This window comes from Poecilia latipinna, unplaced genomic scaffold (genome assembly GCF_001443285.1).
Source record: "Poecilia latipinna isolate Pla-1442-1.1 unplaced genomic scaffold, P_latipinna-1.0 Scaffold133, whole genome shotgun sequence".
NCBI classification, from domain to species: Eukaryota; Metazoa; Chordata; class Actinopteri; order Cyprinodontiformes; family Poeciliidae; genus Poecilia; species Poecilia latipinna.
Window position 1 is genome coordinate 283652 of NW_015112749.1, and position 15889 is coordinate 299540.

Consider the following 15889-nt stretch of genomic DNA (forward strand, 5'->3'; position numbering starts at 1 on the left):
GTCTTTCTTGTGGTTTAGTCTTTCTTGTGGTTATCGTTCCCTCAGATCGTACCTTCTTTGGTTGTGCAGCAGCTAGAGTCACCAGAACCCCAAAAAGGGAGAGTTGCACCACTCCTGTCCTCATGATGGACCACAGTCAAACAGAAGCAGCTGTCTTCTGAACTCCAACAGACTCAAAATGCACAGTACACACTTTATTTGAAAACATTTTAAAGAACATTTTCCCTTAGTCTCCTCCCTCCTGATCCTCTTTGAAATGATAAAAAAAAAACAGTCACATGGATAAATCCACCCACCAAATCAGTTCCACCTTCTCCCTCCCCCAAAGTAAAATCCAATAGTAAATGGGTTGTGTGGGTGTAATCTATGCTGTCGAAAAAGTAAGGCAATTGTCTGAAAATTTACCTTGGATGACTGGGCTTCGATCTTCATTTGTTTGTGTTCTGATTTCTTTGTTACGGTTTAGGAAGGTCTTGTCATTTAGTCCTTTATTACAGGCACTTGTCTTATTCTGTTCATTTATTTTTGCTCACTATTGTAATTAGGGTCTTGCCTTAAGTTTATTTCTTTGTTTGGCTTTCTATTTATTCCCTCTGTGCATTTTGGATCTTCCCCTTATGTTACTGTCAGGGATTTTCACATTTTGTTTTGTAGATACTTTTGTGTCTAGCTCGGCTCTGTCTATGTTACTTATTTACCTTCCCTCGGTCTCAATATTTGCTTCAATATACAACTGTTTGACATTCTCTCAGTTAATCTCACTATTTGAATACAAATGTGCATTTTCTGCAAATGTACAGTATTTTTTTGGTTTACTTTCTGCTGATGTTGAAAAAATACAATTTTGCATCTGCAATGTCTCCATTAAAGAAATTAACTTAAAATCATATGTGAAAAACCTTGTTCACGCAATAAATCATAAAAAATAATCACAGCGACAGATGTAAACAGTTACATAAAATATATGTAACTGTTGCCATGGCGCTAGCATTCATCATCTATCAGCCATCAGAGAAGACGCTGGCGTCTTATTCAGGCGTTGGAGTTAAAAGCCTCTTATACCTGGGAGCGGCAGTGAATGCACCATTTGGGAGATTCTGTAGTCGGTGATTTTCCACACGAGTTATGGATTCAAAATGTTCAAATAACACACAAGTTTTTTATGAACTGTGTGATGCAATAACATTGCTCATTATCCAAAAAAACAACATCATCTACTTCCTGTCAACTTCTTTGTCGTTTTCGCCAGTAGTAACATTCTGCTGTTGATCGTGTGACTTGTGTGATGCAAAAAGGTTTTTCCATTGCAGTTTTGTGAAATATTTTGATTAGGCCCAAAATCCACCTCAGCCTAATCCTTTGTCTAGAACTATTTTTTATATTATCAGCATTTATCAAACAACAACCAACCGTAAGGTTATTTTTTGACATCTCAGCAATTATTTACCTTAATAGATTGTCTCGGTTTAGTATTGTTAGTCTTTTAAGGATCCATTTATTAGTAAAGTCTTTAGAGTCTTAAAGACTTATATCATTATGTTATAATTTACCAATAAGTAATCTTTCAGAATATTAACACTATTTATTATTTTTTATGTATGTTTTGTTTTGTAGTGCATGCGGACATGAGATATGACCTTTCACCTACTTTGCACTGTTTTTTTTATTACCCCAAAAATTCAGGACTCTTGGACATTTTGCTCCTTCCATAAGTCATTCAAATATCAGTCTTTATTGCCCTGAAGTGATTCAATGAGAAGCTCTTTTGTTTTAGCCAATGTGTCCTTTAGATATGAATAATCATATTTTTTATAGTGTAGCAGCTCATAAGAGCAGAATTCGATTAAGTCAGCATGACCTACTACTATTGATTTTTTCTAACTGTGCAACTGTCAAAAGGATGTGCAATTAATTTCTGTAATCCGTTTTTTAACAAAATCAAAATCTGTTTGAAAGTTAACATAAAGAAAACACACCGACACAAAGAAGGTTAACGTGTAAGACACTGAAATGCAAAGGAGGGCAAGATTCATTGATTCTGTTTTTTATTGGTAGTCTAATGCACACATACAGCCATATTCTTACTAAAGTCCATCTGTGATTGGCTCATCAGGCTGGGTGACATTTTTCTCTCCAGGAAGCTGCAACCTCAGGGAGCGCAGCTGAGCTCTTAAACTCAGAAGCGAGTAAAAGACCCAGAAATGAACCAATGAAGATGTTCTCCTCATCCAATCAGTGAATCAACCATACTGAACACAACCAGTTCAGTACGGTTTTGTTTGTATATTTGTACTCTAGATGTTTTGTGGTCTAGCTTTTGTTCCTGCCAACCTTTGACTTGTTTCTCTCCGATGCCTCGATGTGCTCAGCATCACTCAAGGATATGGGGGTAGGGTTAGGGGTACCCTAACCCTACTGTCCAGTTTGATTCTGATGCTTTCAAAAATGGGAAACCATTTAATGACTGGAGCCATAAAACCTAATGAATGCTTTCCCTTATTCACAGAACAGCGTTCAGGTCAGACAACATCTGTGTTTAGATTCTCTGTCAGCTGAGCAGACCACTGGACTGTCAGAACCATGAGTTCTGACAGTCCAGTGGTTAAACTAATAAATACTTTCCCTTGTCCAAAGAATGGGATTCAGGTCAGACAACATCTGTGTTTAGACTGCGTCAGCTGAGTAAACCACTGAACTGTAGGAATAACGGGTTAAAAAAAACGTGACACATACAAGTTCTAGATCAAAGTAGTTTTGATTCTTATGTCAAGGCAGCTTTTTGAGGACATAACAAAGTTTTCCTTTTACTATCCCTCCTGAACTGTCCTTATTCTTCCAAACTTGGGGTATGTTTGCCTTAGACATTATGCCTCAACATTATGCTGAGAAACTTCTGCCTCTAAACTTTATGGAGACCTTAAGTTATTGATTAAAGCTCACCCTGTCATAAGCTTAATTAATATTATTTATGTTCATCTCTAGCCATAAAATATTTGCTCAAGTAGTGTTTTTGTTGTATTTTGTTCATCATTTCTCTCTTTCAGTAACGGCTGAAAACTAAACCATGATGCGATTTCGAAAAAATATGATCCTTAACTATTCATTCGACTGCAAATGAATCCTATTTTTGATCATTACAAAACATGTATTTGAAATATGTGATAAGATAACCTCCTAACAAAGAAATCCTCTTTCAGACTAATTGTTAATTGTAATTTGTTCTGTGCACTTTATCATGGTCAATTTAACCTACCTTGACTTGTTTTTGTTTTGTTGATCAATTTGTAACTTGTACTTTTTCTGAATTATTTATCATGACTTCCAGTTAAACACGGGAAACAAGAAAATCAGTCAAAGGTCTTTGCAATACAAAGTCAGCGGGAAGAAGCCAACAGTCGATTTCTGCAGGTCTCCTAATCCTGAGGTCAACGACTCTGGAAATAAAAAAAGAAGAAAAAAATATTTAAACTGCTGTATTTTTCTCTTGTAAAAATGTGATAATCAAAAGGTGAAAAGTACCACTGAGCATCAGTCTCTCGGTTTGCTATCGTCACTTTTGTGTGGGCATCTTGATGAATCTCTTCATACTACACATGATTTAAAGCTGTACACAAAATCCAACAAGAAAACCTTTACAAAACAATACATCCCCAGCAAACAGTGTGCACTGAATAAATGTTACTTAAGCAAATGCAAAAAAAAAAGAAGCTTAAATTAAGGCAAATAGGTGAACAAAAACAAAAAATGTCGCTCACCTAAAGTCCTTCAGTGACTCCAACAGATGGCCAAAACAGGCCAGAGGAATTTCCTCATACGTATCTCATGGACTAAGATGACCAAACTCATGTCGCCATCTGTATTCACTCAGCCTCCTCCCTACATTTGTTTTATATAACAAAGAATAGTTTCTGTCTGTCAGAGAGTGCTGCTTTGACCTGCGGACTGCGTAACTCAATGCATTTTCTCCTGGCCGGCAAACAAGTAATAAATCTAAATAGACTAATTCTCTTGCCTTGGTGATTCTTTTAGGCGATAAATTTTTCTAACAGTCTTGCAAGAAAGCCGTGTGTTTGAGAAGTTGGCTTAACCGTGTGTGCCTTTGTCTAGCTCACACACATAACATTATCTGGGCTGTATGTTTAAAATGATTCAAATCGTACAAACTTTGAAACAGCAGGAAATTCTATGAATAAATATTAGTGAACAGGCATTCCTAACTGATTTAACACTTAAAAACCTTTGTTGGATTTAGTTTCAGTCATAGAGGTGAAAAAAGGTTATTTTTGCTCAAATCAATCTGTTTAAGGTTTGATTTGAGCATTTGGCGTTTTTCCGCACTCACAATCTGAACATAGAGATTCTTGGGATTTTGAATTCAATTTCTTTTGATTCGTTCATACGGTTGGCGATACGGCTTGTGATGGTGGTGACAGCAAATCGGTGGGTCACAGTGTTGTTGATGTGAAAGCTGTAAATGTCCCAGTCATCCTGTGCAAACACAGATTTTGAAACAAGGTGAGACGATGACCCCAGCAGGCTGGCCAAAGATCAGGAAAACATTGTGTGGGATGGTGAAATCTCACTGGTGTGCCTGCAGAAACACCTATTATTTGTCCTTTATTTCACATTTTCAATGTTGATTTTCACAATTTGAAAATTTTAAGCTTAAATTGGAATTGGTCATCTTTAAAATTTTGAGAGAAGTGAAGATTGAGAGAAAAATAACTCTCTCAATGGGCACATGATTAATTCATCCCTCTGTTGCTATAGATAATTTATCAAGCAGGGAGTGAGCAGAGCTATTTACTAAATCACACTCTAATTAGTTGTCAACAATTAAAAACAACACGACTATCGTACACATTTATTTTTTATTAGATATTCCCTTTCAAGTTTCCACTTCAATTTCCCTTTTACATTTATTTTTAGCATGAAGAAGAAGACTTTAACTTCATGAGAAATTAGATCCTCGGACAGTTCATGCACTAAAAATATCAAAGATAAATTTAAAACATCCGATAGATTGGAGAGTGCGAGTCACTCAACACGTTTTTGTTGCACTTAGTGTGTTCCGGATGAAGAGAGGATCCTTCATAGTCTTACTAGACAATAAAGATATCTAAATATAGATGTTTATTCTGTTTTCCTGTTGTAAGACTGTACCTTGTTTGGTAGCGATGCAGTCAAAGCCAGCAGAAGCCCAAAGACAGTAAGCAGCACTGTGGCTCGGAGCAGGTTTGATCCTACGAAGCTAAAATATTGTTTTGTGGGCTGTTTTGAGCCCCATTGTCTTGCATCCATTAGAAAAATCAAACACTCCCACACACTAATCCACTCCCTCTACAAGAAAACCGAACTATAGTGTAGCTCAGTGGCAAATATGGCTTTTAGTGTTGACAAGAATGTCCAGCTTTTGCACTTGGTCACAATTTTCTCACATCACTTTTTGCATCAGGAACAAAAACATCATGTTAAGAAAAAACAGATCTTGGAAAAGATATTGTGCTGTCAAGGAAAATTTTATTATTGACTTTTTCAAATATGTACAGCTTTTTTTTTTTAGAGTACTAATTTGACAAGGTTGGCAGGGAGTTGGGACAAGTGGTGACAGCAGGCAAAAGCAATAATACACCTAGATTTAAATGCAAGCATTAAAGAGATTCAAGACACAAGGGTCAGTGTAAAGCACAAAAGAAAGACTGCATAGGAGACCCACCCCCAACAAATAAAAAAATAAACATTCAGGAATCTCTGCTTTGGAGACCAAAAGCTAAGAAATACTGTCATGCTGCTCACCAGGAATTGTGTAATTTATATTAGGGGAAATCATAAACACTGATGAAATTACAATTGAACTATCTAAAGTGTGTCTGGGGTCTGTGTTTAATCAATGTAAGGAACATTAGTTAGTTTCTATCCTCACCAAACCAAAAAGGAAACTGATCGAAGAGCAGACTGAACGGTTTATGCCAAACATTTCAGTGAAAACCGCAGAAAGGGGAAAATATTCTTGAGGTCATAAACCAGAGGACTGAAATTGTGAGCAAAGGTCTGAAGATTAACAAGAAACTAATAAACGTTACTCCTAAGTATTTTTATAACTTACACGTTCAAGCACGGGTGACTTTGAAGAAATCTTAGTCTTCACATTCTTTATTCTGTTTTTCTACTGCCAGCATTTTAAAGACAAATAATAGATCATAAAATATCCACGCAATAATCTCTCCAAGTTCAGGAAGGCAACAGTATGTAAAGCTACAGATTGCAAGAGAAGAGGTATATGATGATGATGATGATGATGATGATTTTTACTTTTAAGTCCTTTTGTCCTCTTTGTAATGTGGTTTTGATACCATCATTCTTCAGTGGGTCACCAGCATTTAGCATTTCAGTAAATTCAAGCAGACTGTGGAGATGTGAAGTTAAAGGTTCAGAGATTTCAGCAAGATATAGCTGGACTCAAATTAACATAAGACATCAGTACTTCAGTAAGCCTTAATTTGATTTGATGGGGGTCACCTTGTGTGAAAGGCAACAACTAGTGGCTTGCTTCTTATCATTCCACCATCTAATCAAATGACGGGCGTTTGTACTTGTCTAGTTAAACATTTGGAGTTTAAAAAGACCCAATGTAAACTCAAGTGATCTCCACGGAAAATATGTATCAAACATGTCAACATTTTTCTCAGTAAATGCATCTCTAATAATCCTTTTACATGGAAAAGTGACAGGAGTTGTCAGCAACAACACAAGTAATCAAAAAATAATAATAATTTTGCTGCATTTCAAACTTCCTGAATGACACAGTGATGGCATTTGCAGCCATAATACAGAAGTGAAAAGAAAATAACTTCACCATAAACCCTCAGCGTCCATTTGCCTCTAGGAAGATTTCTGACTGATTCAAAAAATTGTTGTCCCAAAGCAAAAGAGTACTGAGGAAAAACTGGTAGAGACAGTAAAACCTGCATGTAGGTTTTACTCAGGTTGACTGACATGTAGTGTGAATTTCATGTCAAAATAAATATAAAAAACATGTTTGCTGAGAAAAACATTTTTGTGTTCAAGGTTTATTTTACCTGTTTCCTACCTGCGTCATCAGCTCTCAGGCCAAATGGAGTCCAGCTACCAAAAACCGGACCTAAATCAAACAGAGATGCTTTTGGATGACTTTAAAAAAGGCTGTTCTCGCTGTTGGACTGAGATAATCTCCTCAGTTTGCCTAAAATGCATTCTGTTAATAATCTCAGGCTTGTGACTTTTTCAGGACAGACCAGATTTTTGTGCGGAAGCAGATGAAAATCTCTGGAGTGGTAGATCTGTGGAGGAGTTTAACAAGTTGTCTCCTTTGTCCCACTGTCTTGGTTGAAGTTTGTCCAAGCATTAATGTGAACATTTTGAACGGCCAAGGTGGCACATTGTACTGGATGACGAACACTATAAAAGCTCTTCACTCTCACTGGAATGCTTGAACAAGCACCTACCTTTACTCACATAGTTTTGATACTTTACGTGTCCTAAGTAATGTCGTGTAGACGGTGCTTCTTCATCAGGGTTTTGTTAAGAGTCTTTAGACCTCCGTATCTAGTAGTGGAGGTCTGATTTATACGGAAGAAACCAGGACAGTGGTAATGGGTGCAGGACTTGCTTGTGTTCTGAATCTTTATGAACTCAATTTTAAAAACGTGTCCAGCTGCAGATGTAGGTTTTAGGTGCTGACATTCTCTAACCCTGCTTCTCCCAGTCCGGTTCTTCTTTGCTCTCAATCTACAAAACTAAGCATAACCTTCATCCCCAGCCTATCCTTACATACTGACTACACTAATATGTTCATTTTTATGTTGTTTTTTTTACTTTATATCTTAATTGTAAAGATATGTAGTATTTAAAAAAAAAAAATAAAGGAGCATTTCCATTGAACCTCATTTCATGACAATTTTGCTGATGATGTGATCATTCCTCAAAAAGCAAAATAAAAAAAACAAGTCTAACACACCCAAAATAAAAACGTAGGACCCCGAGGTTTGATCCCACAGTGTCATTTGAACATTATTTCTTGAGACTAAGAGTTGCTTCCTTATTTGGAGAAGACGTGAGGAGTGACCAACTGAATGAGGTCCCACATACGAGCCACCAAAATGAGCGAAAATGAAGTCAGGCGAGGATCTTTGTTTGCTGCCCTTCTATACTGAAAGGAGTGAGTAAGTGTGGCTTGAGTAGATTGAGTACAGATGCTCTAGAAGCCTGCAAGGAAGATATGTGGCTCCACGCTCTACCTTCAATGCTTGGCGAATGCTTTGGTGTCCTGCTGGGAGTGCCGAAGGAGGCGAGATTCGGAAATATTTGGAGATATCGCTCAGATTGCTTCCTTTTGCAACCTTTTTAACAGATACGCAGCAGCGAATGGATTAATCAAGTTTAGTTTCTGCTTTAGATCTAAATGCTTTTCTTTTGAAAACTGAAACTGCAGTTCAAGGCACTCTCACAGGTGTGGCTTGCACCTGAGGATAAAGTTCAAGCTCATTCAAACCTCTTAAGGATATTGCAAGCGCTTGTGCTGGAAGTGTTTCACTGGTGAAGAATGAAACGTGTCTACATACCGAGCTGAGAAAGCAGAGTAAAGCAACAGGTCCTAGTGACCACAAGGTCAAGTCTTCACAGTGATGGCATAATGGTTCCTATTAAGGTGCTGCATTGAAACCCACAGCTGCAGCACCAAACTATGGATTATCCTCTGTTAATTGTACAAACACATAGGCTTTGTACAGACAAAGAAAAATTCATATATACACATGGCAGCTTGTATGTATAAACATATGGGGGGTGAAATGAGCAACACAACTTCTATTTCTAAGTACAAAATGAATGAACAGAGCATCATGTACATTCTGTGAGAATTAATGTGCATCAATAAACACCGGCAGATGTCTGCGCTTCAAGGCTGATCTGGCTAATTTTAGTTCTCCTAACAGTATACTGCATGTAAAATAATATTTACTATAATATTATGAACATGACAGTTGTTGACTGAAATAAAACAACATAAAACTCAAGAGTGGAGATGGATATATATATATATATATACATATTATTAAACACATGCTGGTTAAATATATACACTCTATGCACATTATATTGACTACAGCGGCTGAAATATAAGTTAAGGTTTTGGTAACAGAGTTGGAAGACACAATGCTACCCAGATTAGAGAGTCTTTGCCTTGGGGTCGGTCAGCTGATGAGATGAAGATGAAGTAGGGCTGGAGAGGGTGGAGGGCACAGCAGGAAAGGCAAAGACCCCGGCAGAAACTGGAAAGAAAAACCCAGGCCACTGATTGAAGGACAGAGGGGAGGGTAAAGCCGTGAACGCAGCAGGAGAGTGTAGCTGATACGTGTGAAAGGGTCCGGTCGCGGGGCTGGCCATCACTGCAGGCCCAGGGCTTTCAGGCCAGGATAAGGCGCAAGCCTCTGGACCGGGCGGAGTCCACGGTGATGCCTGAAAAGGTTGGAAAAGGAAATAATAGTAAAAATAATAGAAATTCTCTGTGTTAATTTTGTAAATACATACAAGTTTTTTTTTTTTTTTTTAAACCTACGTTTAAAGCCTGAGGCGGCTGTTCAAGTGTTTGAGGCACAACCTGGGGGCACAGCTGCTGCCCACGGATACTCAGAGAGTCGGTACGAGGTCGGTGGGTCACAATTAGAACCTCCTGGGCCCAGTCGTCCATCAGAACCTGTAGGTCTTCAGGTAGGTTGCTTTCACTGGGGCTCATAGATGTGCCTGTCTTGTTGTTGCTGTTGTTGGCCTGAGCTTGGGCCAGGCCAACAACAGGCTGCTGGGGCGGAGGCGTAGCACTGTGCATCTGCTGTGACTGATTGAAGGCTCCAGATGCTGAAGCCCCAGACCCTGACAACACAGAAATATATTAGATATAGTTATTAGGACGGCTTGATCAATAAAGTCAATCAGATTTTGATTAATGTAGTGCGGTTTTAAGAGGTTTTAATTTGACATACTGCTGCCTCGCTCTTTACCGAGACAGAGCCTTTTGAGTGTTGACCCTGTAAAATAGAAAAAAGATTTAGGTAAACTCAGCAGTTGTCTTACAAATCACATGCGGTGCAAAATAATGGTTTTATATAAGCAAAAGAGAAAATAATACAGTACAAAAGCAAAAAAAAAAAAAAAAAAACATGATAATCAACGAAGACATGCATGTGAGAACCAGAACTATGTCAAAATGCATTTCTAGAGCATAAGCAGGACACAGATAGGAAGCAGCAGAGCCACAGCTCCGGGAATACAAAAAAAAAAAAAAACTTTTCCAGCATGTTTTTCACAGGCCTAAATACAAAGTATAATCAGGTATTGCAAGATGCATAAATTACAGAACTGAATATGTGATGGAAACAAAAGAGAATTGTTGGAAAAAATATTCATACCCCTTAACAATTATTAGATAATTTTGTCTTTACATCCACAAACCTTAATTTATTTCATTTATGTAGCAAATCAACAAAACATGTGAGGTAACTGAAGAAGAAAGTCTTAAAGTCTGGAAAAAAATTTTTTGCTTGCAAATACATTATTATCGGGCTACATGAATCAGTTGTTTTAGTACCATATTTTGCTGCAACTACAACATAAAAAGTCATTTAGGTTATGTTTCTATCTGCTCTGCAAACTGGAGAATAAAATGTTGGCCTTTGAAAAGTATTTCAAGCTCAAACTGACTGGACTGAAAGCATCTTTGAACATCAATTTCTTGCCACTGGTTCTTAAATAGATTTAGTTTTGAAATTTGACAGGCAGTTGTAAAATATGAGTTATCTTTTGAAACAAATTGAAATAATATGGTGATAAATATCATCGAGGAGACAATGTGGCTGACCAGAGCATCTTCTTCTTCATGAGAAAAAAACATAAACCACCTACATTTAAGACTGTGGTTGTAACTTAGGAAAGTGTGAACAACTTTAAGGTGAAGGAATACTTTCCAAAAGTATTGCACATGCAATTTGAATTGTGCAGTAACAATTATTACTAAATTTTGATTATCGAAGCCTTAGATGTCAGAAACAATACAACTGTTCCAAAAATGAGTGACAATAACTGATTATTAGTAATCTCCAAATGATAGTGATAGTTATAAAACATTTCTGAATGTTTTATAAAGTCCTTGATGACATTTGGAGCAACTTTTTTTTTTTTTTAGTCCTAAAAGTTTATCTGACAGGTTTGAATGAACAATGTACTGTATGTCTGTCGAATTAAGACGGGGAGCAAGAAAACTTGTAAATAACGCAAAGCAAAAGCAAATCATACACAGTTCCAGGACAGTTTTGCTAGAAAATAAATAGTGAAATAAAGCTAAATAAAGATAATTTAAAGTAAAATCAAACAGTGAAGTTATGCAGGAAGAAAAGAGATACAAACAGATAGACAAAGACACAGGCCCACTGAGAAATCTAGCTCGTGGTTTGCTACTGGACTTATAGGTCACTCTCTCAGACGGTTGAGGGTAATTAGACCAGCCTGTAGAGGAGCATAACGAAGGGAAGAAGATGACAGGAAAGCATAAATTCTAATATACTTATCACTTTGTAAAAAAAAACACCATCATATTTATATCATTAACATCTTTTTTTGTTTTTTGTTTTTTTTGTGGCTGCATGGTTTGGAGTGTTACCCTGTTCAGGTTGAGCTTGTGTGCCGGCGACGTCTCCCTGCAGTCCAGCATAGATGTTATCGGAGGACATGGAGCCTTTCAGGGAGCAGGGCTGCTGAGTCTGCACCGGCTCTGAGGCCGAGCTGGGAAGGTGGCTGGTACACGACCGAGGCCTGCCGTGGGTCGGGAAGGAAGTTCTGCCTGGAGAACCGTTTAGACTCACCGCTGGCTCACTGGGAGCTGGAGCAGCACCTGGACACACAACCGTAAGAGCAACATTCATCCTTATCTGAAATGAAAGTGTTAACAGTAGCTTAGGTTGTAATGAGTGACTCGCCTGGTTTAGTGGAGTCGCTGCTTTTGGTTTTGACGTGCCTAAACTGCTGAACTAGGGGGCTGAGAAGCTTCCCGGGCTTCAGTCTGTGTTTGCTGGACCTCTTCCTGCGGCTTGTGTGCGGTGCAACATGTAGGAGGCCGAGGCCAGCAGGAGGAACCTTACCAAGTCTGCGGTAGAGCAGCTCCACCTCGCCGCGTTGATGTGCTTGCAGCTCTGAGATTTCCTTCAGATGTCTGAATAAATGGAGGAAGGGATTAAACCATGTGAAAATCACCAAAGGGTATGACTACCAAGTCACCTCACATGAGGAAAAGGAAGATCTTACTTCTCTCTAAGTCTCTGCAGTTCCCTCTTTATGTCCGAGTCCTCCATCTCGGAGTCGTTGTCGCTGCTGGCGTAGGCCGAGCCAGGCAAGCCTCCGTGTCTGCACGGGGAATCGGAGCTCTGCACGCTGCTGCTGCGGCCGGTGCGACGGAGAAAAGCCACTGCTCTTTTCATGAGGTCACTTCCTCTGCGCTCGGAGCGCGCGTACTGGGACGGAGTGGCAGGAGCCAGCTTCGCAGGGCTGCTCTCTGCCCCTGAGTCTGCAGGAAGGAAGGAGACACGGACCGTGACGTCCACAGGGACGGAGTCTGAGGGCCGAACATGAGCTCTTACCCATGGGAGGTGGAGTGTCCAGGTAGAAATCGGGCGGGGCAGAGTAGCGGCTGCAGCGCGTCCTCTGAGTGATGTCGTCTTCTGTGCTCACCACAGAGAAACGTCCGATGGTGGTGGAGGTGGCCAAGGCTTCAGGGGGAACCGGGTCCCCGTTGTATCCACCGGGGTGCGCAGGGGAGGCAGCGCTGCTCCAGCTCCTCTGCTTCACATCTCTTCTGTTGGCCACTTCAGGAGGAACAGACATGATCTGGCAGAACAAAGGAGGAAGGCTTAGGTGACAAAGTATGGCTTTTATATTATCAATTCTGATATCTGTTTGTCTTGAAAAACTTACAAATAAGTAGAGAATGATGAGATTGATTGTTTTCAAATAAATACATGAAGATAATGGAAAATGTGTCACATTTGTCATGTTGTTCACAGGGATATATTCTCTGGGACAAAAACTTAATGACACCTGGTCAAAAACTTTTACATCTATTCATTTGATATTTGTCATCTCTATGTGTAAAATCTGTTGGCATCTGAACACTAGGTTTAAGTGTTTTATTGTTCTTAAAATGGCTCCAGAACAAAAATTAAATATCTGGTCTATTTTTATAAGATAATGAAAGTAACATGTGTGAGCAGGAACATGAACAAAGTAGGAAGTGCTCTCCTTACTTCTCGACTCCAACAAATCTGACCATTTCTCTCACTTAGAGAAAATTATAGTCTCTTTTCATTCTCCATATATATTTTATTAACTATCAGGCAAAAACTACATAACAGAAAAAAACCCATTGTGATTCAGAAAGTCTGTCATCTCAAAATATTCATATCTGAGTATTAGAATCAAACTTTTAAGCATTGTGTGAGCCCTAAAACATGCTGTTTAAATGTGACAATGCAGAGATTCAAACAAACAAATGTTGATAAAAATAACAAGCTAAACTTTGATACCTTAAATCGACCTCTAGTTCCAGAGCAGGACACGGAGTGAGGAACGTGTCTTCTTGACAAAGAAGCTGTAAGGCAGTAAATAAATCACTGAGTACAACAAGCCATCGTGTAAGTTTTACTGAAAAATGAATCATCTTAAAGTTCAGTTCACGTCTTTAGACAGATTAGTTGCTCGCACCACAAACAGCGGAGTCGCTCAGAGTGCTCAGGCTGTCCATTCTCTCAGGAATTTGAGGCTTACGGGAGAGATAGAAGAGAATAAAGCAAGAAAATTTAGATATGGAAGCATTAAACATTTTTGTAACATTAAATAAAATGACTGCACCTCAGCAGTCCAGTTTTTCTCAGCACCGGCTCAGCAACTAAACAGATTCTCCACTTATTTAAATCTCAGAGTGTGTTTCATCGTACTTACGAGTTGTTCTCCTGCCCGGTAGCGTCCCTCCCCAATCGGTCCCGGGGTGCTGTTCCCCGATCCTCCGGTGGCGCTGTCCGGGCCCGGAGGAAACTGGATGTACTCTGTCCCAGACCCCGGTGTCTCTGCCGCGCTGCCTGATGGATACATGGGAGCGTATTCCTGGTAGAGCAGGTTTCTCAGTTTTTCATCCAGAGTTTTAATGGTGCTGTCGACGAAGCCTCCCCGGCCGACCCGTCCCTCGCCGTCAGACTCGCTTGGCCCCGCGCCGTGCTGGGACGGTGCCGGGCTCTGGGGCAGCGAGGACACTTTGGAGCCTCCCACGTTGGAGAAAGGCTGGTGGAGGACGACTGGCTGCTGTGGCAACTCGCTGCGCGCCGCAGGAGCGTAAGAGACAGATGCCGGCTCTTTGGTGGCACCCAGCTCCTGGAGGGGGAGAGGGGTCAGAGGTGACCTGCCCTGGGGAGCGTTCACATCTAAGGACAGGGGTATGACAAGAGGACAGCAGGGCACCTCATCAACAATAGATGCTGTGTGGGTCAAATCGAGGGCCTTCTGAGCTCCATGGATAGGGGAGAGCGATCCAAGAGGAGACCCCTGTGAGTCCTCCACTGGGTAAGAGGCATGGGGCAACGACGGGGGAAACGTTTGAGCCTTGGCTCCATGCAAGCTGGGCTGCAGAGAACTGCCTGCAGGCTCCATTGCAGAAACTGACTGGAGGGTGGGGGGTGCAGACACGGGGGGCGACAGGGTGGCCAGGAGGAGGGGGTCAGTGTTGGATGTTATTGGAGGACTGTAGAAACCATAAATTTCATGAGCGAACCCTCCACTTCCGCCAGACATTGTAGAGGACGACCCCTCTTCTACAAAAAGGACAAAAAAAAGATCAAAATGTGCAAATTAATTTATAAAATGTTGGTAGACTTGTTTTATAATAATGGGGATGTTTCTATTGTGACATGACTTTTCTGTTTTTGATTTAACTTTAGAGAAGCTAATCCTTGTTTGAGTTCAGTCTAAATCTGTAAAATAAGTTTAACCTGTCATACAAACAAATCAAGCCTTGAATGCTATTAACATTAACTTTAATGCATTTTGTTGGGATTTTATGGAATAGACCAACACAATGTAGTGCAGAACAGTAAAGTGGGAGAAAATGTACCTGTGGTTTTCATTTTGTTTGCAGTTAAAAATATGAAAAAGATGGTGTGGATTTAATCCCGATACCCCCAAATGAAAGCCAGAGTACCAAATTTCCTTCTGAAGTTACCTAATTCGTAAATTTAAATTTAAATTTGTTTAATTTAATCTCAGAATATATCCACATGCTCTCTGAAGCTCTCGGAGGTTTATTAGGTTTGTTGTTGGGGAACATTAGTGAAGAAGCAAACATGCTAGACCAAGAAACACAGCAGACAGCTCTGGGATAAAGTTGTTGAAATGATTATAACAGAATTAGGTTGTAAAACAAGATCTGAATATGCAGCAACCTCGTTTTCAAGACAGCATTAGACAGTGGAAAACATATGGCTATCCAGTTAAATTGACAGGTTTGGCTAGGAGAGCATTAATCTGGCAGCCGAGAGACCAATGAAAAAAACAGAAGCCTCTTTTGCTGTTTGTCATAAGCAAGTTAGGCGATGCAGCTGCTCAGAGCTGATGGGAGGATGGCTGGACCTAAACAGAGGCTGCAAAAGACCTGGCTGTAGCCAGCGCTTCCGACTGAAACATGTTATTGTGGTAAAAGTAAATCCAACAGAGAATCTCTGGCAAAATTTAAAAGTGATCTTTACAAATGCTCTTAATTGAATCTGACTAATGTTGGGCTATTTCACAAGAACGGGGGGTCAACAAGTCAGCCAAATGAAAA

The 15889-nt window shown here is 39.8% G+C and overlaps 2 protein-coding genes and 1 long non-coding RNA gene across 11 annotated transcripts in view; all 3 read right to left on the reverse strand.

The window, feature by feature from the left end:
• Positions 1–200, reverse strand: part of LOC106945182 (inter-alpha-trypsin inhibitor heavy chain H3-like) — a 27631-nt gene extending 27431 nt beyond the window's left edge. The window contains exon 1 of the mRNA XM_015028684.1: positions 53–200. Coding sequence (XP_014884170.1) covers positions 53–124 — 72 coding nt within the window. The 5' untranslated portion in view covers positions 125–200. The remainder of the gene's footprint in view (positions 1–52) is intronic.
• A 1811-nt stretch (positions 201–2011) lies between these two features.
• On the reverse strand, positions 2012–3853 carry LOC106945200 (uncharacterized). Its single transcript, XR_001424504.1, has 3 exons — positions 3756–3853; positions 3520–3604; positions 2012–3434 (listed from the first exon to the last, which is right to left on the reverse strand). It is a non-coding gene; the product is annotated as an uncharacterized LOC106945200 (long non-coding RNA).
• Positions 3854–5498: 1645 nt separating this feature from the next.
• wnk2 (WNK lysine deficient protein kinase 2) overlaps positions 5499–15889 on the reverse strand; it is a 36842-nt gene continuing 26451 nt past the window's right edge. For 6 of the 9 annotated variants that reach the window (XM_015028714.1, XM_015028712.1, XM_015028719.1 and 3 more), the window contains 11 exons: positions 14020–14882; positions 13783–13840; positions 13605–13669; positions 12663–12909; positions 12331–12589; positions 12006–12238; positions 11690–11920; positions 11437–11535; positions 10017–10061; positions 9596–9906; positions 5499–9495 (listed from right to left, as the gene is read on the reverse strand). In XM_015028714.1, the coding sequence (XP_014884200.1) occupies positions 9205–9495; positions 9596–9906; positions 10017–10061; positions 11437–11535; positions 11690–11920; positions 12006–12238; positions 12331–12589; positions 12663–12909; positions 13605–13669; positions 13783–13840; positions 14020–14882 (2702 nt within the window). In that variant the 3' untranslated portion in view covers positions 5499–9204. The remainder of the gene's footprint in view (positions 9496–9595; positions 9907–10016; positions 10062–11436; positions 11536–11689; positions 11921–12005; positions 12239–12330; positions 12590–12662; positions 12910–13604; positions 13670–13782; positions 13841–14019; positions 14883–15889) is intronic. The other 3 variants (XM_015028716.1, XM_015028715.1, XM_015028717.1) reach the window with 3 other exon arrangements.